This window comes from Podarcis vaucheri (genome assembly GCF_965113315.1).
Source record: "Podarcis vaucheri genome assembly, chromosome: 5".
Classification (NCBI taxonomy): Eukaryota; Metazoa; Chordata; class Lepidosauria; order Squamata; family Lacertidae; genus Podarcis; species Podarcis vaucheri.
The window spans coordinates 83,889,203-83,912,224 of NC_138763.1; the positions used below are offsets into that span (position 1 = coordinate 83,889,203).

The 23,022-nt window shown below is 43.3% G+C and overlaps 2 protein-coding genes and 1 long non-coding RNA gene across 3 annotated transcripts in view; all 3 read left to right on the forward strand.

The window, feature by feature from the left end:
• LOC309532317 overlaps positions 1-23,022 on the forward strand; it is a 107,694-nt gene that overhangs the window by 17,708 nt on the left and 66,964 nt on the right. Inside the window, exon 3 of the long non-coding RNA XR_014219740.1 lies at positions 19,036-19,137. This is a non-coding gene — a long non-coding RNA (uncharacterized lncRNA). The remainder of the gene's footprint in view (positions 1-19,035; positions 19,138-23,022) is intronic.
• On the forward strand, positions 1,937-7,635 carry LOC309532952 (uncharacterized protein; the record flags this gene model as incomplete). Its single annotated transcript, XM_082223738.1, has 4 exons — positions 1,937-2,021; positions 6,136-6,299; positions 7,058-7,454; positions 7,583-7,635. Exons 1-4 carry the CDS (start codon positions 2,003-2,005, stop codon positions 7,633-7,635), a joined length of 633 nt encoding a protein of 210 aa, XP_082079864.1. The 5' UTR covers positions 1,937-2,002.
• LOC309532297 (uncharacterized protein) overlaps positions 11,391-23,022 on the forward strand; it is a 30,893-nt gene continuing 19,261 nt past the window's right edge. Inside the window, exon 1 of the mRNA XM_082222535.1 lies at positions 11,391-11,409. The gene's annotated coding sequence lies outside the window, so the exon portion shown is untranslated. The remainder of the gene's footprint in view (positions 11,410-23,022) is intronic.

Here is a 23,022-nt window from a genome sequence, read left to right on the forward strand (position 1 = left end):
CTTGTAACTCCAAGGGGGTTGCATTCTCTTTCTTTCTTTCTTTCTTCCTTCTTCTTCTTCTATTAAAGATTTTCTTGTTTCACAGAACTATGTGTAATGTCTCTCGTATTTTTTACATGTAACATTTTTACAAATCCGTTTCATTTGTTGAGACATTAGGGGGAGAAAAAAAGGGATGGAGGGTGGGTGTAGGTGTGGGGGGCGATGTTTCTATTATGCTTAATTTATATAGGGTTTGGTGTCAGCGTTGCTTGTGCTGTTCACTTCTGTTCCTAACGGGGTTGCATTCTGAGTGAAAGCCAACTTTCCGTTTCCTGGGCTTGCTTCAAACGTTGCTGGTGCTTCCTTTCTTTTCACTTCAACTATTTCTCTTTCTGTCTTTCTATACGCACAACTTTCACGTGGCATATTCCTCTGCATTTCAGGGATTAGCTGCATCCAAATAGCCTCCCGCTCCACCCTACACCCGGGGCAAGATAGTTGCCTCCGATCCTCAAAGGAACTGAAAACGTTCTGAAATCTTCCAGCTCATACAATGAATGTTCCCAGTCCCTGGCAGTTTGTTAATCACTAATGATTCCCCGTTGGAACTACATTTTTTACTACTGAAAAAAAGCTTCCGTGAAGGTTGGGGGTGTTATAGAAAGATGTGGAAACCTCAGCAACCATATCAGTACTGTCTCGGGAAAGATTATCCCTGAACAAAAGAGGGCTCACGTTGGGGGTGGGAGAGACACGATTAAATGTCTCTAATTTCTGCCATCATCATCGCTTAGAAGCTCGGTATATTTCTGCAGAAGGCAATTGATTTAAATATGTGTTCCTGTAAGGTACTTACAGTAGGGACTAGCAGAATTTCCTGGAAAACATTTAATTGTATCCTTTGGGATTCAATACGTTGCAATTTATCTCAATATATTCTTCATTATAGCGGTGGAACATCTACCTAGAATATAAGGGGATTCTTGCTTGCTTGATTTAGATTCCACCCTTCATCACAATATCTCAGGACAGTTCACAAGACTGATAGATAAAACTTTATTCGCATTAGTGGAGTCTATAACCTGAAGCGCCTGTAACATTAAAATCTGGGGATTGCGGCATGTATTAGCTGTGAAGTAGCCTTTTATTTTTGATTCATCAACCTTGGAATCCAAGTATGTCTGTTTATGGTGGTATGTGTCCGGGGCTGAATACTCTGAGCATCTAACATCAACCGCTTGGGCTTGAAAGACCTACTGACTTCTTGAAAGACCTACTGACCTCCATTTATTTGCAATGGTGTTACTCACATTCTTCCCTTCAAGTTTTTGCACCGCCTAACGTTAACGAAAACCTCTAAGCGGCTTACGAAAGCAGGAACATGATCGATAAAAGTCAAAGTGAAAAACATGCAAAATGCAATTACAGTGAAGCTAAATCCACCGATTAAAAGGCATAGCAACTTTTTGCAGGTAAAGGTAAAGGAAAGGAAACAAAGTTTATAGCAGGCGCCGAAAAGGGTGCAGTGAAGGCGCCTGCTTCATCTCAAAACGCAGGGGGTTTCAGAGTGTACTTGCTGCATCTAGGCTTCTTGGCACATCTCTGTCTGTAAAATGAAAGCTTCATGATAATATTTTTTTTTAAATAAACCACAGTTCTGTCTGGCTCTCTCACTCCTCAACCCATCCTCTCAATTCCATTCAACTGTGCGCCCAAATCTCCAAGCCTATGGGGCTATCTTCCAGTTTTGCTGAGGGGTGATGCTAAGGGAAGGGTGCGCTCCATCCCATCTAGATTGGTCAAGCAGCGCTTGAAAAGTGAATTTGAAACTCGCTCCTCCCCAAAAGCCGCCTCCCCATTGGAGCGCTTCTCTCCAAGGAAAACGCGCCGGCCAATTGGCAGCCAGGAGGGGCGATAAAGGCGCCGAACTCCAGAAACCTGGAGCGGCCTTGAGGAGAAAGGACACTTTGCAAGCGAAAACCAGCTTTGTTGGAAGAGAACGAGGCAGCGCTTTTGCAAGATGAAAACTACCGGCCGAGGTAAGAAGAGAGGATTGTTAAAACGATTTTTAGTTCACTTGTCTTTAAAAAATTGCTCAAATGATTGATATAAATTCAGGGTTTCATAAACGAGGGTTTTTATAAAGGAAGGTTGTTTCTGTTTCTGGGTCAGGATGTAGGGAAGGCTTTCAAAGACCCATTTGTGGTAGCCGGGGAGGGATTACACAGGGGCTCAAATGTCTTCGGTTGGAAACATTTCGCAAGATTGGTTTGCACATATTTTACTTGTAAACATGAAGCATTTGCTGCATTTTACTGCATGAAGCATTTACACGCACACTTTCGGAATGTTAAATCCCTTTCACATAAACGGGATTAAATTTCCCAATAAACGTGGTTAGGATCGGCTGCGGAAAACGATGGCAGGCATAGAAATAAGAGCGTAAACGTATTACCTAAAATTCTTTGGTTTGTTTTCATGCAAGCCTTGTTCAGAGCAACCGGAGGTTTATTTAAAGGCCACAAAGTGCGTGGATTTCAATGTCAGGCACAAAAGCCTTCCTGTAAAAAGCGAAGGCTTTGCCCTTCTGCGCTCGGCCGGGTGGGTGGTCAGCGGGGCGGTTGAAAGAATTGCCACTGAAGCCGGGGGTCGTTTTACGCAGTGTAACCTCAGGCAGCGCCCGATTCTGGGGGAAAGTGCAGGCGATGCAGTCCCGAGCTTTCCATGTCGGGAGGAACATCGGCAAGCGTCACTTCAATTTAACCCGAGCGCTTCCTTCAGATTTGCCTCTTTGTCTTTTCCCAGGAGGAAGCTACCCCAAAGTGGGAGGAGATAGGAGAAAAAGGACCGTTTTCACCCCTGCCCAAATCGAGCTCCTAAAAAAGTCCTTTGAAGAGAACCAGTACCCCGGGTACGAGACCAGGGAGGCGCTGGCGAGGTGCATCGGAATAGAAGAAGATCGTGTGCACGTAAGAATCGGGATGGTGGGGGCTCCCAAGACTTCGCTAAACCGCACATACTGGAACAATCTGAAACGCTCAGAATAATCCTTGCGTAGTCGCAGGCCTTAGTTCACCCGGGTGCCACTCAGCTTATCGCGAAAGGCGCCTTGTTCAAGAGCTAACTTCCTCTTTCTTGGGATTTTTTTTTGGGGGGGGGTGTATCGTGGATATAAAGGCTTTTGAACATAACGCCTATATGCCTTTTGCACAACACAAAACAAGTTAGCGTAGGTTCTCCCAGTGTCATACACTAATCTTTGTTTGGTTGTTGTACCTGAAAGTGAAATTATGACCTACCTGTTTGGAAATAATGGGCATTTGGTTCTCTCTTTTCTTCTGTTCAGATCTGGTTTCAAAACAGAAGGGCCAGAACACCAAAGAGGATAGGTTCCAGGATAAGGATCGGGAACCATGCTGCAGCTCCTTATAGCCGCAGTGAGAGAGCCACTCCAAGAAGCAGCCTGGACAGCAGCCCGAGAAGCAGTCCAGGAAACAGCCAAAATATTCACACACAACAATATGACCAGCCACACAACTTTCATTATGCTGAAAGCTATGGAGGAGCAGGGTTGTGGCAACCACCTCTCAACAACACGCAACCAGGAGAGCATCTCTCTGCCCCACAACAGCAGAGCTCCCTGGAATCGAACCCTGCTTATTACCAGCAAGCTGCTTTTTGTGGAACTGGGCTTTCTGAGACTTCCCAGGCGAGCAACTGCCCAGTTCCATATTACGGTGCGGAGATGGTGAGGCAGCCTCCACCATCAGCTGGGAACTTCTTCATGGCATCAAGCACTTACACTCCCTGGTCTGCAACGGGGAATTATTCAGCTACAAATCCTGGACAAATGCAGAACGTTGATGGAAGTGCTTCGGGCTCTCAGTTTTTCTCTTTAAGTCAGGTTCCAGATTAGCATCCCAACTCCTTCCTTGCTATCCTGTACATATTTTCCAAGCTCCCTCTTTTAATGCCTTTTATTGTATTTGATATTTTGAATAAAGTTTGTTCCTTTACTAGCTTTTCTGGAGTCTTGATTTAATTTTCCATTTACTGAAACATTCACTTCCCTGTGTGCAAGCATATAAACATGGGCTTAATTTTCCCATAGAAAAAGAGTCAGTTGTGCGGTACATGTGGTTATAGAGATAAAAGGTCACGTCTTCTAATGGCTGGATATTCCTGAGACACATTTTAATGCACCAATGGGCTTTCTGTCGCTTTCCTTTTCTTTTTAAGTCTCTGTATCTGAGGCTAGAGTAGGTGGCAATAAATGTGGTGGGAAGTTGCTGTATTTTCTTTGTATGCAAAAGAATATTTGTAGATCCTGCTATAAGTAGATTTGTTAATAAGTTTGGTTTTCATTAATGGGTCTTCCATTTTTTAAAACACAGAGGTTTGAGATGGGGGTATAAGGTTTAATTGATTTTTCTACCATGAGTGTGTTAAGTTGCTCTCCAAAGCTTTAAAGACATATAAGTGTAACTTGTATGTGCCTTAGACTGCAACATGGGCATTTATCTCTATTAAAAACTTTGTGGGGGATATTTTGAACACTTTATTTCATTTTCTTGCCCTTATTCCCCCCCCCCCAAGGTTTGTGCTCTACTGCCTTCAATGAAGCTTTATGGGAGGGTTGCCTGTGAACTAGAGGTACCACTGTATATACCTGAGGGAAGATAGCCGCGCCCTGTGGTGGCGCCTGGGGACCGGCTACCAGATAACTCTCGGCATTGTCTTCCCTTATTACTTTCCCGCAGCATCAGAGCTATAACGAACGTCTTGCTGGGGCAACGGGGGGGGGGCGGGGGTGTCCTTCCCGCTCCTTTTCAAATAAATGGCGATTTAATTTCCCAATAAACATGGTTAGGATCGGCTGCGGAAAACGATGGCAGGCATAGAAATAAGAGGGTAAACTTCTTACTGGAAATTCTTTGGTTTGTTTTCTTCCAAGCCTTGTTCAGAGCAACAGGAGGTTTATTGAAAATTAGTGTCTGTTGTTAAGGCAAACGACGTCAGCTAGTCTTGGAATCAACAGCAGTTTAAAGTTGGAACCACAGCTTAAAACCAAGGGCTAAGGACGAAATCACAGGCTAAGTAGGTGAAAGTCAATTGGTTATTACTGGCGGCCGAAGACTCAACTGCCAAAGGGGTGGCCAGGGAGGGAGGGAGGGGATTGACTCAGTTTACCAAAACGACGGAAGAAAAGGTGACTCCCTCTTATCGGCTGAGAAGTAAGGGTGGGGTTCCCCCACCGGAGATAAAAGCCCAGACCCCCAGCAGAATAGCAGAGTGAACCTGAGGGATCTTAGTGTCCATTTTTAAGGCAAAACCAATTCAGGAGAGAGCGAGAAAGAGTTTTTTCATGATGGCAACCAACAACGAAGGTAACAGAAACTTAAAAAAATTGTTTATTAATTCACTGTCTTTAAAAAAAACAACAACATTGCTCTAATGATTTATAGGAGAATGAGTAGGAAGGAAGATGATTTCTGTTTCATCTGGGTCAGGATCCCGGCGTAGGGAAGACTTTCAAAGTCCCATTTGTGGTAGCCGGGGAGAGATTGAGTATGTCTCACTATTTCCTGGGAAGAAGCCCAGGCAAGACTGCTTTGCACAACTTTATTTGTAAACACCAAGCATTTAGTGCGTGGAAAGTGCGATCCTATACAGTACACACTTTCATGAACGTTAAATCCTTTTCAAATAAACGGCGATTTAATTTCCCAGTAAACGTGGTTAGGATCGGCTGCGTAAAAGATGGCAGGCATAGAAATAAGAACGTAAACTTCTTACTGAAAATTCTTTGGTTTGTTTTCATGAAAGCCTTGTTCAGAGCAACCGGAGGTTTATTTAAACGCCACAAAGTGCGTGGATTTCAATGTCAGGTAAAAGCCTTCCTGTAAAAAGCGAAGGCTTTGCCCTTCTGCGCTCGGCCGGATGGGTGGCCAGCGGGGCGGTTGACAGAATTGCCACTGAAGTGTTCTCTACCAGGGGTCGTTTCACGCGATGTAACCTCAGGCAGCGCCCGATTCTGGGGGAAAGTGCAGGGGATGCAGCCCCGAGCTTTCCATGTCGGGAGGAAGATTTGCAAGCGTCGCTTCAGTTGAAGCCGAGCGCTTCCTTCAGATTTGCCTCTTTGTCTTTTCCCAGGAGGAAGCTACCCCAAAGTCGGAGGAGATAGGAGTAAAAAGACCGTTTTCACTCCTGCCCAAATCGAGCTTTTAAAGAAGGAGTTTGAAGAGAACCGGTACCCCGGATACGAGACTAGGGAGGCGCTGGCGAGGTGCATCGGAATCGAAGAAGATCGTGTGCACGTAAGAAGAGGAAAAGTGGGGGTTCCTAGGACTTCCTTAAACAGCAAATACTGGATAAATTTAAATCGCTCAGAATAATTCTTTCGTTGTCATTCGATTTCGTTAGATCTTCCTGATGCCTCCGAGCTTAACGCGAAAGGTGCCGTATTCAAGAGCCAACTTCCTCTTTCCTGGGTTTTTGTGCGGTTTTATGGGGGGGGCTGTTGTACCGTGGATGGAAAGGCTTTTTGTAAGGGGCGGGTGCGTTGTGTCCCCTCCTTTTCAACTGCAGGAAGAAATTGTGCCCATACTTGTTCAGAAATCCTGGTTCCTGATTAAAGCTTCCTTTTCCTTCCCACTCAAATTATTGGAGGCACATACTTTCAAATATCAAAGGTTCTGGGTTTGAACAGTAAAAACTCTTAAGAGACCTGGCTTCAACCTAATTTGAGGATAAAACCATCTGGTTTCCTGGGCCGCCTTTATAGCCTGATTCACCTGACCGAACTCCCAAAGGAGTGTGCATAGGATATTCTTATTAGGAGGGCAGCTTTCAGCACCTTGCATTGAGAGACCAAATGTGCAGCATTCAGATGGAACCACAGTTAAGCAACATTGCTTTTCTAGCCAATGTCCCGCAAATCCCTAGTTCTCCCACACTTAAAAAATTACACCACACGAGGCACAAATATTCGGTGGTCCTCTGAGCTAGAAAGTGAAATTATGACCTATCCATTTGGAAATAATGGGCATTTTGTTCTCTCCTTTCTTTTGTTCAGACCTGGTTTCAGAACAGAAGAGCGAGAGCAAAGATGACTGGGTCCAAAACAATGATCAGGAACCGAGCTACAACTCCTTATAGCCGCTGTGACAGAAGAAGTCCAAGCACTCCGAGGAGCAGTGCAAGAAGTCTGACGCAGCAACATTACCAGCCACGCAGCTTCCATTATCCCGAAAGCTATGGAGGAGCAGGGTTCTGGCAGCCACCTCTCAGCACCACGCAACCAGCAGAGCCCATCTATGCCACACAGCAGCAGAACTCCCAGGAATTGAACCCGGTTCATTACCAGCCAGCTGCTGTTGGTGGAACTGGGCTTTGTGAGTCTTCCAAGGCAAGCAACTGCCCAGTTCCATATAATGATGCAGAGATGATGAGGCAGCCTCCACTATCGAATGGTAAAACTTCTGTACTCCATCAAGCAGGGAAACTCCCTGGTCTGCAATGGGGAACAGTCATGCAATGGGGAACACTTATGCAACGGGGAATTATCCAGCTGCAAATCCTGTGCAAATGTTGCTTGAAGATTACCGAAATGGGCAGCAAAGCAATATCTTCCCTTCTCCCGACGCCTTCTAGGGTTACTCATCCATATAAATACATTTTAAAGTTTTTCAATAAAGTTTGTTATTTTAATGCCTTTGTTTGGGATCATCATCTGGCTTTCCTTTTACTTAAGCATTCGCTTCCCTTTGCCCAAGCAAGCTAAGACCACTTGTATACTGAAATCAAAAATAAAAGCTGAGCAATTTGCCACTTGTTCAAATAAGGACCAAAGTAAAAATCTGGGGTTAAAACAATTGGGTAAATGTTTCAAAATGTTCCAATTTTGCTTTTGCTTTTGTTGGGTTGATGTGGGTTACATGTTTAGTTGGGGTTGGCGGTTACTTTAATTTGGGTATAAGTATAAACTGTTCATTATTGCTATTATTATTATTATTTATTATTACTATTGGTTTCTTGGTTTGCTATTTATTTGTTTTGTTGTTAAATGTTTGTTGCATTGTGTTGTAAGCACAATGTATTTTGTACTTTTTGCAGAAAACAATAAAGCATATATGGATATAGATATATATGTGTGGTTTTGTGCATGTGATTCTATGGGGATGGATTTTTCTGAGCCCTGCCTGCCTGCTATGCTACATGATGCACTCCCTTTTTGAAATGTTGCCTGAATACAGAAAGGGGTTGTTTCTGCCGGATCCCCTCTCTGCTTTTACGTGTAACTTCCACGAAGGAAGAGTTCACCCAAACCAAAATCCACAGTAGCTTGATGATGTGACTCAGACATTGGGTTAAATCATGGAATTCAAAGTGTTAAATGAGGATGCTAATTGAGAGTATTTGGAATGCCTTACAAGATTCTGTTTATAATGCTACACATTATCACGTCATCATTCAGTATTTCCTCTTGTCCCTAATCTTAAACCAAGCTAATCCTTGCTGAGCTTCTGACAACCAGACAAGGGACCAATTCTGCTTATGCGGTTCAGGGTTTGCTTTCCACCCAAATGGTTCTGAAACCGGGTTTCACTTCCACGAGCTTATTTCTCTATTTATATCCCACCCAGGGGCGCCCACTTGGATAGAAGATGGGGGGGGGGGAGGCCAGGTAAGCTCTGCCCTGCTCGATTTGGGGGGGGGGGAAGGGACCTGGGCCCAAGAGTTGGCTCCTAGGACCCCACCTTCTCCCCCCTGGGACCTTGAGGCGGCCCACCTCCTTCTTCCCTCTCAGCCCCCGACACCCCCGCGAGGGAGACCAGCCGGAGAGGCGGCGACTGGCGCAAAGGCACCCGAGGGAGCCTCGGGGCTGGTAGTAGGGCGTGTGTGGAGGGGGGTGTATAGGGATTGTGGTGTGTGTGTCTGTAGGGATTGTGGTGTGTGTGTGTGTGTTTATGCAGGGATTTGAACCCTGCCTGCCTCAGACCAACACGCTAATACGCTGCCAAATACGGTATATACACGCCTGAGAAAAGATGGCGCCGCCGCGCCCTGTGGTGGCGCCTGGGGAGCTGTCCTGCCTTGGCGCCTTTTGGCCACGCCTTCCCCTGCGGCGTCATATCGGCCGCCCTCCTCCTCCTCCTCCCTGGTCTCCCGCTTCTCCCCCCGCCCTGTCCCCTCGGTCTCCTCTTCGCTCCCTCTTAACACAATGACCCCCCCAACCCACCCCGCAGGGTGGACCCACCCGTGAGGCGAGATAAGGGCATTAGCATCTCTGGCCTCTGAGGAAGGCTGCCCCCTCTCGCCTTCCATGCTGCTCCTTTCATTCCTCCATCCTTCTGCTCCCCTCTGGCCCCTCCAGGCGGGGGGCGGGGGCTGGGCTGCCCTAAATCCGCCTCTGCTTGGAACTTCTTTGTTCTCTTTTGTTTTTTGTTGATCATGATTTTTAATTATTATAAATCAAGACAGATCCATTTAGTCAAAAATACGTCCCTCTCAATCCCTACCATTTCATTTACTTATGTACTGCTTTTGAAATGAACCTCACAAAGTGGTTTACATCAATATATCAAAACAATAAGCATTCATTAAAAATGTAATAAAACAGCAAAGGCAAACTGCAAGGGGAAAAGTTCAATGAATTTAGGATTGTAGCTTTTAAAAGTGTAGTTTAGTGGGAGGTTGGATCTTACTATTTTTTTTGTTAAAGGTGAACCTCATTTTTGTTCCAAATTGTTGCTCTCTAGACCAGTTTCTAATCATCCACGCAAAATGATTCTGCCACCCTGACCAGTTAATATTTAAACTCTTCTGTATTGCTTCATCAGTGTGATTACACTATTGACAGAGAACTTTGATCACCATGTTAACATCTATGATGTCATGAATAGCTCTATCTGAACTGAAATTTACATGGATTTGCTGAACATTCAGATGTCTATCTAAATAGTGTGTGAAGTAATCGTAAGAGAATGATAACTTGGGAAACTGCTCTGCTTGGCTGTCCTACAATTGCATTCAGGATAAGAAGAAGACTACAGTGAGGGCAGGCAGATCTCTGAAGCACCAGGTGTGTATCCTTTCTCCTCAAACTACTTGCCTGCTCAAACACTGCACAGAATTTCCCCCACCGATTGATCTACATTGGATTATTCCTGTCTGATTTAGGGATGCTGATTTGTTCTATTTGTCTAGTTTTAGGAGGGTTTTAAAAACAATTAATTAATTAAAAACATTTAAAGACGAGAGAGAGATTGCACATACTTTTGTAAACCAAGAAAATCTTTCGTAAAGATACATTAAAAAGAAACATTTAAAGACCACTTGATTGTAATAGAATCTCTGTAAACAAAACATTAAAATTACCAATGACTGACAGTTAAAAACCAGTATTTTAAAAATTTGGAATATAATTTAAATCAGCAGTAAGCTAAAAAGATATTAAAACACATTCCATTTCTACATGCCTAGATAGGCTAGCCTAAGCAAAAACACCTTTAGCAGGTGCCGAATATAGTACTTTTTGTTGTGATTTTTATTTTCTAGTGCTTGCCAGTTTTTGTAGGTCAATGCCAATAAAGATTTGAATAAAAATAACTATTCTGAGAATCATTTCTGAAAATGGCCTCTCTTCATAGTTGCTTTTTTAAACAACAACAACAACAACAACAACTAGCTTCTGTCTACTTCAGTTTCATACTTTCCAAATTTCTCAGTTAAAAGAAGGTTTCCTATTCAGTAAGACAATAGTTACTTTAGTGTGAGTGAATATATATGTACATGCATACACAAACCCACACTTTTATGGGGCCTGGATACATTCATGTCCTGTTAACATAGCATGGAAACTTTCCTTTCATTCATGTTGCCTTTTGTTTCATTCATGTTGCCTTATCTAGCTATGAACTCAAGAGATGGCCCTAGACAAGCTCTGTCTCTCAACCCTAGCCCCTTGGAATATATAGCATAAAGAAGATAATTATTTAGAGAGACAGAGTCACCTCAGGCTGATTTGGAGTTGATGGCCCAACTTCCTTGGCCTGAGCACAAATTATCTATTCAGTTAACTGTGAGAGAATTCCTCATCTGAAAATTAAGATTACAGGATTTCTTTGTATTACAGCCTTATTCCTGTTACAGATAGGTAGCCGTGTTGGTCTGCCATAGTCAAAATAAAAAAATCCCTTCCAGTAGCACCTTAAAGACCAACTAAGTTAGTTCTTGATATGAGCTTTCGTGTGCATGCACACTTCTTCAGATGAATGGTATGAGCTTTTGTGTGCATGCACACTTTTTCATACCAAGAACTAACTTAGTTGGTCTTTAAGGTGTTACTGGAAGGAATTTTTTTATTTAGCCTTATTCCTGGCATGATGAACCATAATTGATCCTGAGATTGATCACTGCCATTGTGTAAGTATGTTTTAGCATGCAGCCTGAAAAGAAGAGCTGCATGGTGAACCCAGCCCATAACTATGGTTTATTTACTATGGTTAAATGTTCTAAGGGCACGGGTGGCACTGTGGGTAAATCCTCAGTGCCTAGGACTTGCCCATCGTATGGTCGGTGGTTCGAATCCCTGCGGCGGGGTGAGCTCCCGTCGTTCGGTCCCAGCTCCTGCCCACCTAGCAGTTCAAAAGCACCCCTAAGTGCAAGTAGATAAATAGGTACCGCTTTATAGCGGGAAGGTAACGGCGTTTCCGTGCGCTGTGCTGGTGCTGGCTTGCCAGAGCAGCTTCGTCACGCTGGCCACGTGACCCGGAAGTGTCTTCAGACAGCGCTGGCTCCTGGCCTCTTAAGCGAGATGAGCAACCCCAGAGTCGGACACGACTGGCTCGTATGGGCAGGGGTACCTTTACCTTAAATGTTCTAGCTAGTTTAGAAATCTTAGCTAATGTTAACCATAGCTTAGTGTTACAGTGCTGTGACCTGTTCCTGTGAGAAAGGAGGTCTCTGGCGGTGCTACCCAGCTCGCCTAGCCCAGTCGGGGTTGAGGTGCATGAGTCCAGTTGGTGCACTGGCTCTAGGGCGATGCTGACAAGTGTTACGTGTGAACCTGGATACCCTCCTTAGCTGTGGTTAAAGTGCCATCGCCCAAAAGTTGCAATGTTGTCAATGAAGTGCTGCAAAAAATTCAAACTGCTCTCAATGTGCTTTTAATGATTCTACAATGCATTGAATCAAGATTTAACTGATTATCTGCCTGATGCCTCAGTTGTAACCATGGTTTATTAACTATGGTTAATGTTAATAAGGGGTTAGTGTTATGTACAACGAGGCCAATGACATGTTCTAAGATCTGATCAGTAGCTTCAGCAAGAATTTATAAACTAGTTTGTGAAGGTTTTAATTTCTAATGGTAAGATGCCTAAAAGAAAGATCTCTGGGGTTTTTTTTAAAGGTGAGTTTGAATATTTTCTTAAATTCATTATAGATGTTATCCCAGAATTCCCCAATGACCACATATGGTAAAATACCCCACATCTGTTTTACATCTCCAACAAATCGGTGATCCTCCTTTATACATTTTCGCTAGTTTCAAGGGGGTATGATGCCATCTATATAGCATCTTGGGATGTGGGTGGCGCTGTGGGTTAAACCACAGAGTGTAGAACTTGCCGAACAGAAGGTCGGCGGTTCGAATCCCTGTGATGGGGTGAGCTCCCGTTGCTCGGTCCTTGCTCCTGCCAACCTAGCAGTTCGAAAGCACATCAAAGTGCAAGTAGATAAATAGGTACCGCTCTGGTGGGAAGGTAAACAGCGTTTCCGTGCGCTACTCTGGTTCGCCAGAAGCGGCTTAGTCATGCTGGCCACATGTATGCCGGCTCCCTCAGCCAATAAAGCGAGATGAGCACCGCAACCCCAGAGTCGGTCACAACTGGACCTAATGGTCAGGGGTCCCTTTACCCTTTACTTTATATAACATCTTCATGGTGTTTTCCCTAGAGGAACCACATTCTAACCTGCAGAACATTGTGAAGACTGGGCCTGATTTCTGAGTTCACGTAATGTGTATAGATATCCATTCCACTGTACATTCTATTACCATTGCCACTGCCATTTCTAGAGTGCTGAGAGACTAGAGTGCTCCAGTTTTCTCAGGGTCAACATTTTGTGTTCTTCACAATACAGTGGTACCTTGCAAGACGGAAAACTCGCAATACAAAAGGGTTTTTGGTTTTTTGAGTTGCTTCGCAAGACAATTTTCCCTATGGGCTTGCTTCGCAAGATGGAAACATCTTGCAAGTTTGTTTCCTTTTTCTTAAAACCGTTAATACAGTTACGACTTGACAGGAACAACTCATAGCACACGGTGTGGTAGCCTTTTTTGAGGTTTTTGAAGACTTTGGTGATTTTTGAAGCTTTTCCAAAACTTTCCCGACACCGTGCTTCGCAAGACGAAAAAACCGCAAGACAAAAAAACTCACGGAACGAATTAATTTCGTCTTGCGAGGCACAACTGTACTAACAAAGCCTTTTGACTCTTGGCAGTATTTTTTTTCTTCCTTAGAATGCCTTTGCTTTATTTTAATTCATGACATTTGACAATTTTGTGCAAAACAAACCAGACATTTTAACACACAAGGCATTTGCGATCAGTTCTTGACAGTACTGAGTAATCAGTAGTGAAGCAATCTTTATTATTATCCATTAACACAGTTGTGGCAGTTTGACTCCTCCCACCAATGTGAACAAAGGCTTGCTAGACAGCTGATATCAATCTAGACTCAATGTCTGGAGATCAGTGATAAGGCATCACATGTTTGCAGCTGAGGGGTGGGGTGGGTGGAATCAGAAAGAGCTTGAAAGGGGATTTTTAACCCTTTCTGCTTTGTTTCCCGCCACCAATCTGAGTAAATGTATGGAGGTGTGGGCTTTAGAATTTGCAAACGGATGATAGATTTGAATGACTCCCAATACATGGATTGAGTTCCCAGGCTATTAGTTGTTTATCTCTACTCAGTAAAGAAGTAAGGAGTTTTGTTTTGTTTAGTTTTTAAAAGAAGCATGGTAAGAATCAGAATGTATTGTAAATCTATTACATTCTTTTTTATTCATTTTTGCTTTTAACAATTATCATCTCACATAAATCATAGTCATTCTCCACACAGGATTCTCTGAATCCCGAGACTTCCCTCCACCTTTCCATGGTTTCCCAAGATCTTCTTTTCCAACTGCAGCATATAATATTCTCCATGTTTTCTTAAAACTCAATTTTTACCATAGTTCCCACTACATTGCAAGAGCTGTTTGGAATCCTACCAATGTTTTTAATTGTTTGCAGTGTTCTTTTAAGTAACTTATAAAGTTTCCCCAATCTTTATTAAATTTATTGTCCCCTTGATCTCTGATTTTCCCATTCATTTTTGCCATTTCGGCATAGTCCATCATCTTTCTCAACCATTCATCTTTTGTAGGTACTTTGTCCTCTTTCCATCTTTGGGCAAATAGCAGTTGTTGTAGCATACATAAATTGTCTATTCTGATCCTTAGGTATTTCTGGATCTAAAATTCTTAGTAAGAAAGCTTCAGGTTTTTTCACAAAAGTAATTTTAAACATCTTTTTCAACTCATTATAAATCATTTCCCAATATCCTTTTGTCTTCTTGCACGTACATCACATGTGCCTTCTTTCTCTTTACACTTCCAACATATATCTGTAGCTAACTTGGTAGCAGTCCAACATTTTTGCTAACTTGGTAGCAGTTCAGTACCATCGATACATCACTTTCATATAATTCTCTTTCAACATACAGCATGTTGTAAATTTTAAATCTTCCCTCCATAATTTTTCCCATGATGCCAATTGTATATTATGTTTAATATCCCTTGCCCGTAAATCTATCACATTCTGATTCTTGTAGTGCATTTTAAAAGAACCTCCTTTTGAAATTTGTATGATCAACAATCCCATTTCTGCATTGATCGTGAAGACCTTCACTGCTGCAAGAATTTGACTATGCACTTTGGAAAGTATGATGGTTGCATTGAAAATGAGTGCCTTGTCTTGCCAGCCACAGAATTTTAATAAGGCCAGCAAGTTGCTAACCAGTCAGAGAATCAGGAAACCATCTTAAAATGCCTACAAAATAGAAAAGGTTTTGTCAAGTGTCTGAAGTTCAAAAGGCAGGAGAGCTGTCTAAACTCAGTCAGGACTGGGTCCATAATATTGAATGCCTAGAATCTGTAAATTACAAGGTGTTCATCTGAACCATGGGGGACTACCACCTATGTTTTCCCTGAAAACCCCAGTCATCAAACTGTGATATAAGGGATCAGATGGGCTGTATCCTCCAGAAACTCCTGTAACAGCTCCTCCACGTCTCTCTTCACTATGTTGCCCAAGAAGGGGGTATTTGCAAGCAGATGGTGGTTGTCGTAAAGCACAACAAAAGGTGAAAGAGGAGGTTGCAACGGGCACAAGGACACTTTTTCCACTCATGCCTTTGGGCCGGCTCTCACGTAGGTAAATTGCCCCCACCTCACTGAACAACCCTTTACCCGAAGGTTTCTTTCCCTTTTCCCTTAAAAATTCTAGCCGCAGAGTATGCTGCGAAGGACCTTTGTGAAGGGGTAACTTGTAAGTTGGAGTCTCAGGTTTCCTTTAAATAAACAATAAAGATTTATTTAAGGCAAGATAGTATATAACACAAATGGATTCAACTTAGGTTTGTTCAGAAAAAAAGTGCAATTTCACTCTAAATTTGTCCTCAGTTTGTTTTTGCATTATTGGTTTGGTTCCTTGATACTTTCTTTCAGTTATCCACCCCCTTTAACAATCCTGCTCCTGAGGTACTTTAAATAATTGACCACAGGCCTCTCCACACCCCCTCCCTTCGCTGGGTCTGGGAGTTTCTTCCTTTTCCTTAGAAGAATCTCTCCCCTCCAGACTAGATTTGAGTCCCAAGTAGGCTGTTCCTTTCCAGCTCCTACTTCTCCTGGCTCAACCTCTCCGTCCCAGTAAAATTCCCGTCTATTCCTCCTACAGGACACCACACTCTGTCCTTCACAATACGCTCAGAGTGGAAGTTGTTTTTTCCAGAGCCAACTCTTTCTTCCATTCACTCTTTATACCTCAGCCTGTCTCCCTACCTGTCTCCCACCCTCTCCAACCACAATTCCAACCCACTTCAACCAACTCTCTCATCAAACTAACTGTCTCTCCAGAACCTCTCCTTTTGAACTCTCCCTCCTGGAACCACGGCCAATCAGAGGCTGCCATTCATTAACAATCTGCAGGCAGGAAAAAAAGAAAGAAAGAAGCACTTGTTGATCCAACCTGCCCAGCAAAACCAACTTTTTCATCACAGAGGTTTCTCCAGGGATTTATGTACTACTGCTTGACCAAAGGGAGCAGGCCCCTGGATACACTTGTCAGCTTTAGCAGCCTGGATGGACAGAGATCAAGAGAACAAGAAGCTGCTTGCAACATTGCAAGGGTCCTGTTCACATTGACAGACCACAGAAACAGAAATCTATCCAACAAAATGTGGGAAGGTGCTGCACTTCCCATAATAGTTTCCTTTTACTTCTCTTGTGGCTCAGTTGTATTTACAAGTGTTCAATTAGCAGAAATGTCACCAGTGAACTGTTTCCCATCACTGCGTCTTCATGGCAGCAAGACAGGGAACTAAAGGCATGAAGAGGTACCAGAAAAATTAGCAAGCAATATTAGAGAGATATAATATATCACAGTAGTTTACATTTGCAAAATAATTAAAAACAAACACCAGCAGACCATTGTGGGTGATGTGCTTTAAATTGCCTGCAAAGGCTTGGTGGGACAGAAAAGTTTTCTGTCCATTCATGAGTTCCAAGCATGGATAGAAGCATAAGCAAAGAGATGGAAGCTGGAAATGAGCTGATGCAAGAGCCAACAGGTCCACTACAGATTGCTGGCCACTGGGAAAACCTTATTGCAGTGACGGGAAACATTGTAACTTAGTGGTAGAAGGTGTTGTTTGCATGCAGAAGGTCCTAGGTCCAGCTCCTGGTGTCTCCCAGGTAGTAGGGCTTGATCAGACTCCCACCTGAAACCCTAGAGAGCTGCTCCGCAGTGCTGAAGCAGAACCATCAAATGGTGAAGTTGGCAGGGACCCTGAGGGTCATCTCTTCCAAGCAATGCTACTACAATGCCCTACAATGCTACAATGCCCTACAAATGCCCTACAATGCTAGAATCCTATTGTTTTTCTACAAACAACAAATGGGTAGTTTAAAAAGACCCTACCATCAGAAACCATTTCATCCATTAAATGCATAGTTTGGAAACTGAAAACACACTCATTGAAGACTGTTTGGATGCAAGAAGAAAACTAAACCAAACAAACAACAAACTCTATAATATTATTTCCTTGTGGTCTCAAAATATGAGCAACCCATAAAAATCATGAACAGGTGACAACCCTATCATTAAAAGTTACAGTGTAATCCTTATGATTATGATTAACTATTAAACAATCAACATTAACTTACGTAATAGCACACAACAATACAATATTTACACCACACACTACATCCATACAATCTACAACTACTTTTCAAAGAAAGAGGAAAAAGGAAAATAAAGGAAAAGGTAAAGATAAAAAATTAAAGTAATTAAAATATAATTCCGATTATTCCCATTGTACTATTTCTCATTTTGTTATTTATCACACAGTGCCTTATGGTTGTTCTCTTTTCCAAAATCTTATCAAAGAAGTTCTATTGTTTACACCTTTATATTAAAAGAGTCACTCAAGAGCTGCCAGGAGGTTTTTGTTATCACAATAGTTTTTTAAATATTCTTTAAATACTATCCATTCCTTATTGATCTTCTGCATCGGGTATCCTCTTACTTTCCCTGTCATCCTTGCCAATTGTAAGTATTCTATCATTTTAACCTGCCATTCGGTTTTTGTGGGGGGTCTTTTCACTTTTCCAATTCTTCGCCACCAGGATCCTGGCTGTTGTTGTTGCGTGGTCTGCTATTTTATAAAAAAATTTAAATTCATTACTGTATATATGATGTCCCAAAACTCTCTTATGCTCTTACATTCCCACCACATATGCATATACGAACCTTTACCATTTTTGCATCTCCAGCACACTTCTGATCTATTTTAATACAACTTGGTCGGGGTAAGGTGTCATCTGTACATCATTTTCATGATGTTTTCTCTAAGATGATAGCATGCTGTAAACTTCATGTCCACCTTCCATAATTTCTCCCACTGGTTCATGCGAATATTATATCCAAGTTCTTGGGCCCAACGCACCATCACCTCTTACTTTTACCTGTTATTTTACCTCCCACTCAAGATGTAGATTGTACATTTTTGAAATATATTTTCCGTTGGATTGGATTAGTTATTTTTCCAATTCTGATGTCTTATTTTCAGATCCTTTTTTTAATCTATACTTAATCTTTCATTTAATTGAAAATATGTAACCAGTCCGTCAGGTACAACCTAATTTCTTCAGACTTCTTCAGCGTCAATTTGTTATTGTTTTCTTCTAATATCATTCTATACATTGGCAGTCTCCTTTCATGTTTTTCTTTTTTACTGCCATGGCTTCTGTCGGTGAGGTTCACCAGCGGGTCTTAGGCTCTAGTATTTATTTATATTTTCTCCCATATTTTATAAGGGGATTTTCTCACTATATGGTTTAAAAAAACCCTGTGTACCGTCACCTTCTCATAGACTAAATTCGTGTGACACAGAAATAAAATCCACTGAATTAAATGGGACTTTCTCCATGGTGTGTTTAGGATCGTAGGCTTAATTTAAAAAATGAAATAAAAAATAAGCTTTCCTTGCAGTTGTGGCATGAATGCCTATCTATTTTATTCAGTTGTATTTCATCCTTTTCTGATACTCTCCAAACAGCTCTGAGACTTTGGTAATCATCGAGTTTTGGTTAACCTGTTCAAAGGAGAGGATTGATCACATCAGGTCAATTACCTACTTAGTTCAATCTGTTATAAAACAAGAGTGACCTCAGAACTGAAAGCCTCTCTTCTATCTGAGATGCATTGGTGACACTTTCCTATCACAGGCCTTGGGTGACAGCCCATTAACCTAAAAACACCTCTTCATGAGTAACAGGCCATATAACAGGATTGTGGACAAGAGGGACCAGACGCTGTGGCAGAGCCAGGTACCAACTTTATTCCCATATCTAGTTTAACATAATTATTACAGGAGCTAATAATGGGGCTAATTCACCTGCTCATCTTCCAAAGTAATATATGCCATCAGTTGCCTTCTAGCTGATCTATGCAATGATCTTCTAGTTGGTCTGCAAAAGAATGAATGAGCACAAATCTGAAATGGCAGCATAGAAAAGCCAATGAGGGAACATTTCAGCTTCTCAGGATGCTCTGTCACTGACCTTCATTATTGAATGAAGTGACCCAGTGGCGTAGCGTGGGTTGTCAGCACCCGGGGCAAGGCAGGTAATTTGCGCCCCCAACCCGTGGATTTTAGCACTGGAGTGCGAGCGCGCGCCCCAGATGTTGCGCCCGGCCCCCCTGCACCCCCCACGCTACGCCACTGGGGCTGGGGGCAAGTGAAGGAGCCAAGGACCCCCCCCCAAGGCTCAGCAGAAATTTATTAAATTTATTATTTGCGGAGCCCCCGCGGGCCGAGGCAGCCGAAGCCCCCTCCCCTCGGGCGACTCCCCGCCCCCTCCTCTCCTTGGGCTGTAGGTGGAGCTCCAGATCCGGGCTTGGCGAGCGCCTCTCCTCCTCCCGGCCGGGTCCAGGGGCTTCCAGCCGTGCTCCGTCCTCGTCCCCCCCCCCCACAGCTGAGACTTGCGCTGAGAGCCGGAACCTGTGGCGCCCCCTTCTGCCGGGAGACCCTTGCCCGCCCGCCGGCTTCCTCTCGGAGGGCGCGGCGAGGCCCCTCGGAGCTCTCCTCCCTCCCAGTCGGCAGAAGCAGCTGGGCCAAGGGGATGGCGGCGGGGCCGGGGTGCGGAGGCTGCCCGTGCCCGGCCAGGTGTCGGTGGCGGCGTCGGCGCTGCTGCAGCGGTTGCTCCTCCTGCGAGCAGTGAGTGGAGCACAGCCGCAGCAGTGGAGGGGGGCGCGCGCTAGGGCGCAAGGCTGGCGGTGGCGGCGGGGAGCCCGGCGGAGGAACTTGTCCCTTCCCTCTGGACTCGCGCCCCCCCCCAGATGTTGCGCCCGGTGCGGCTGGCACCCCTGGCACCCCCCACGCTACGCCACTGAAGTGACCTCAAACCATGAGACCATTGTATTACAATGCACCAGTGCTATTATTTGCAGATGGAATCAATACAATAGGTGCTGGGTTTATGTTTTTTAAAACCACACTGGATGTGCTAAAAACTGACTTACCAGTGCAAGGATGTCTGTGTTATCAACTACTGTTTTTGGTGCATCATTGCAGTTTAGAAGGTCATTATCCTCAACTGTATAATTCAGCATTTAGTTTCCCTCTGGCATCTTCTGAAGTCAAGGATATGGCTTGTTTGTTTTTTAATTGCATGCATGTTTTTATTTCTTTAACTGCAAATGATTCTGGAAGAAGATCTGGTCAGTTGGCAACTAAAGAACTACTTGTAGCTATTTTATTCATAGATCTCTTGTATCACATCTGATTTGTGCATATGTGACCACCTTTCTGTATATGAGGTCTGTTTAGGAGAATGCTTGGTTTTCCAAGCAATCTGCTCTACACTGTAGCCAACCATATCACTATGCAATCCCAAAAGCAGGACACAGGTCAGGTGAGTACCCTTTTGCCCTGTTCTTTCCCAGCAATTGATATGCCTCTGATAGCATATATCCATAACGATTAGTAGCCACTGATAGTCTTAGCATTCATGAATTTGTCTAATCCCTTGAAAAAGCCATCTAGGTTGGCAGCCATAATCACATGTTGAGAAATTCCAGGGCTGTGCTTACACACACACACACACTCTCTCTCTCACACCCACACACAAAGATGTGGACCCAGATCAGCCCTATCCCAACCTAGGTCACACCCAAGCCAGATCTGGTCCTATATCAGGGTAGGACTAAAGGGGCAGGGCAGGGTAGGACAAATCCACTAGATTCAGTTTGATCTGCCCAATCTAGTGCCCAGCCCCATTAAATTTCATAGTACAGTGTTGAGAAATATAGTGGACTGGGCAGGTGAGGTTTTATGATATGGATTTGTCATATATTCCAAGCTCAAAGCCTATACCTCAGTGCATGGAGTAAATTCAGACTCACACAGATTATGTAGAGGTACTCAACAGAGATGTCCTCTATCTCCACTGCTGTTCGCACTTTCCACTGTTAGCAGAACTTGACCCATTAGCAGAACCATTTAGATCTGAATATATAATCAAATGAACAGGGAACATAATGATATGCCAATAATGTAGCATTATTTGTGAAAAGCCCTGAAAAAACCATTTGGAGATGTCTTAGGCTTTGATAGCTTTATATGCTTAGGCTCAGTTGTTTCAGGGTTTTTGCTGGGCGTCGGGCGGGGAGCATGTTGCATCTGTTGTTGGTTGTGTATTAGTAAGTTCAGTGGGACTTACTTCTAATTTAGTTGTCCTTTAGAATCAAAAATTAACTGACTTATTTTATTATGACTAAACCTACACTACTACACTTGATCTTAGCCAAAAGGCCGAGAAGCGAAACCTGGTTAAATCAAGGCTGAACTCCACAGAAGGCAAACTGTATTGGGCACAATCTAGTTCACAGGCAACCCTCCTATAAAGCTTCATTGAAAGCAGTAGAGCACAAACCTGGGGGGGGGGGGATAAGGGCAAGAAAATGAAATAAAGTGTTCAAAACATCCCCCCAAGAAGTTTTTAATAGATGTATGTGCCTTAGCCTGCAACATGGGCATTTATAAGTTAAACTTATACGTATTTAAAGCTTTGAAGAGCAACTTTACACACTCATGGTAGGAAAATCAATTAAACCTTATATCCCCATCTCAAACTTCTGTTTTTTAAAAAATGGAAGACTCATGAATGGAAACCAAACTTATTAACACAAAAAGTGTTACCAAATCTACTTATAGCAGGATCTGCAAATATACTTTTGCATACAAAAAAAATACAGCAACTTCCCCCCACATTTATTGCCACCTACTCTAGCCTCAGATACAAAGACTTAAAAAGAAAAGGAAAGGGACAGAAAGCCATTGGTGCATTAAAATGTATCTCAGGAATATTCAGACATTAGTAGACGTGACCTTTTATCTCTAGAACCAAATGTACCGCACAACTGACATTTTTCTATGGGAAAATTAAGCTTGCACACAGGAAAGCCCAGTTCCACAAAAAGCAGCTTGCTGGTAATAAGCAGGGTTCAATTCCAGGGAGCTCTGCTGTTGCGGGGCACACTCTCCTGGTTGCGTGTTGTTGAGAGGTGGCTGCCACAACCCTGCTCCTCCATAGCTTTCAGCATAATGAAAGTTGTGTGGCTGATAAAATTGTTCTATATGAATATTCTGGCTGCTTCCTGGACTGCTGTCCAGGGTTCTTCTTGGACGGGTTCTCTCACTGTGGCTATAAGGAGCTGTAGCATGGTTCCCGATCCTTATCCTGGAACCTATCCTCTTTGGTGTTCTGGCCCTCCTGTTTTGAAACCAGACCTGAACAGAAGAAAGGAGAGAACCAGTAGAGAAGACATTGTTACCATGAATATGTCTTTTTGATCCAACAGAGAGAATTACATTTAATAAATTATGCTTATTCCTCGGGGGTTTCTCTTTAGTTCTCTGCAGCATTTTTCTACTCTCTTCAGCTCCACATTCATATATCCCATGTGCATAATCTCCAGTTACTGTTAATCATAAAGCTTCTAAGTTGGAATGACTAAATACTGCAATTGGCTGTTCTGCAGTATCAGAAAAAGCCACCTTTAAAAGCTGCACAAGGGTACAAGACTCGCTTTATTGAAGTATAACCTGTGGATGTGAGCTTCACATGTAAGAAATTGTCAAGCGTTTGTTAATGTCAAGTGGATGGCTGCATACAAGACTTAACATCTCTGTGTGCATTTGTGCTGGAAGG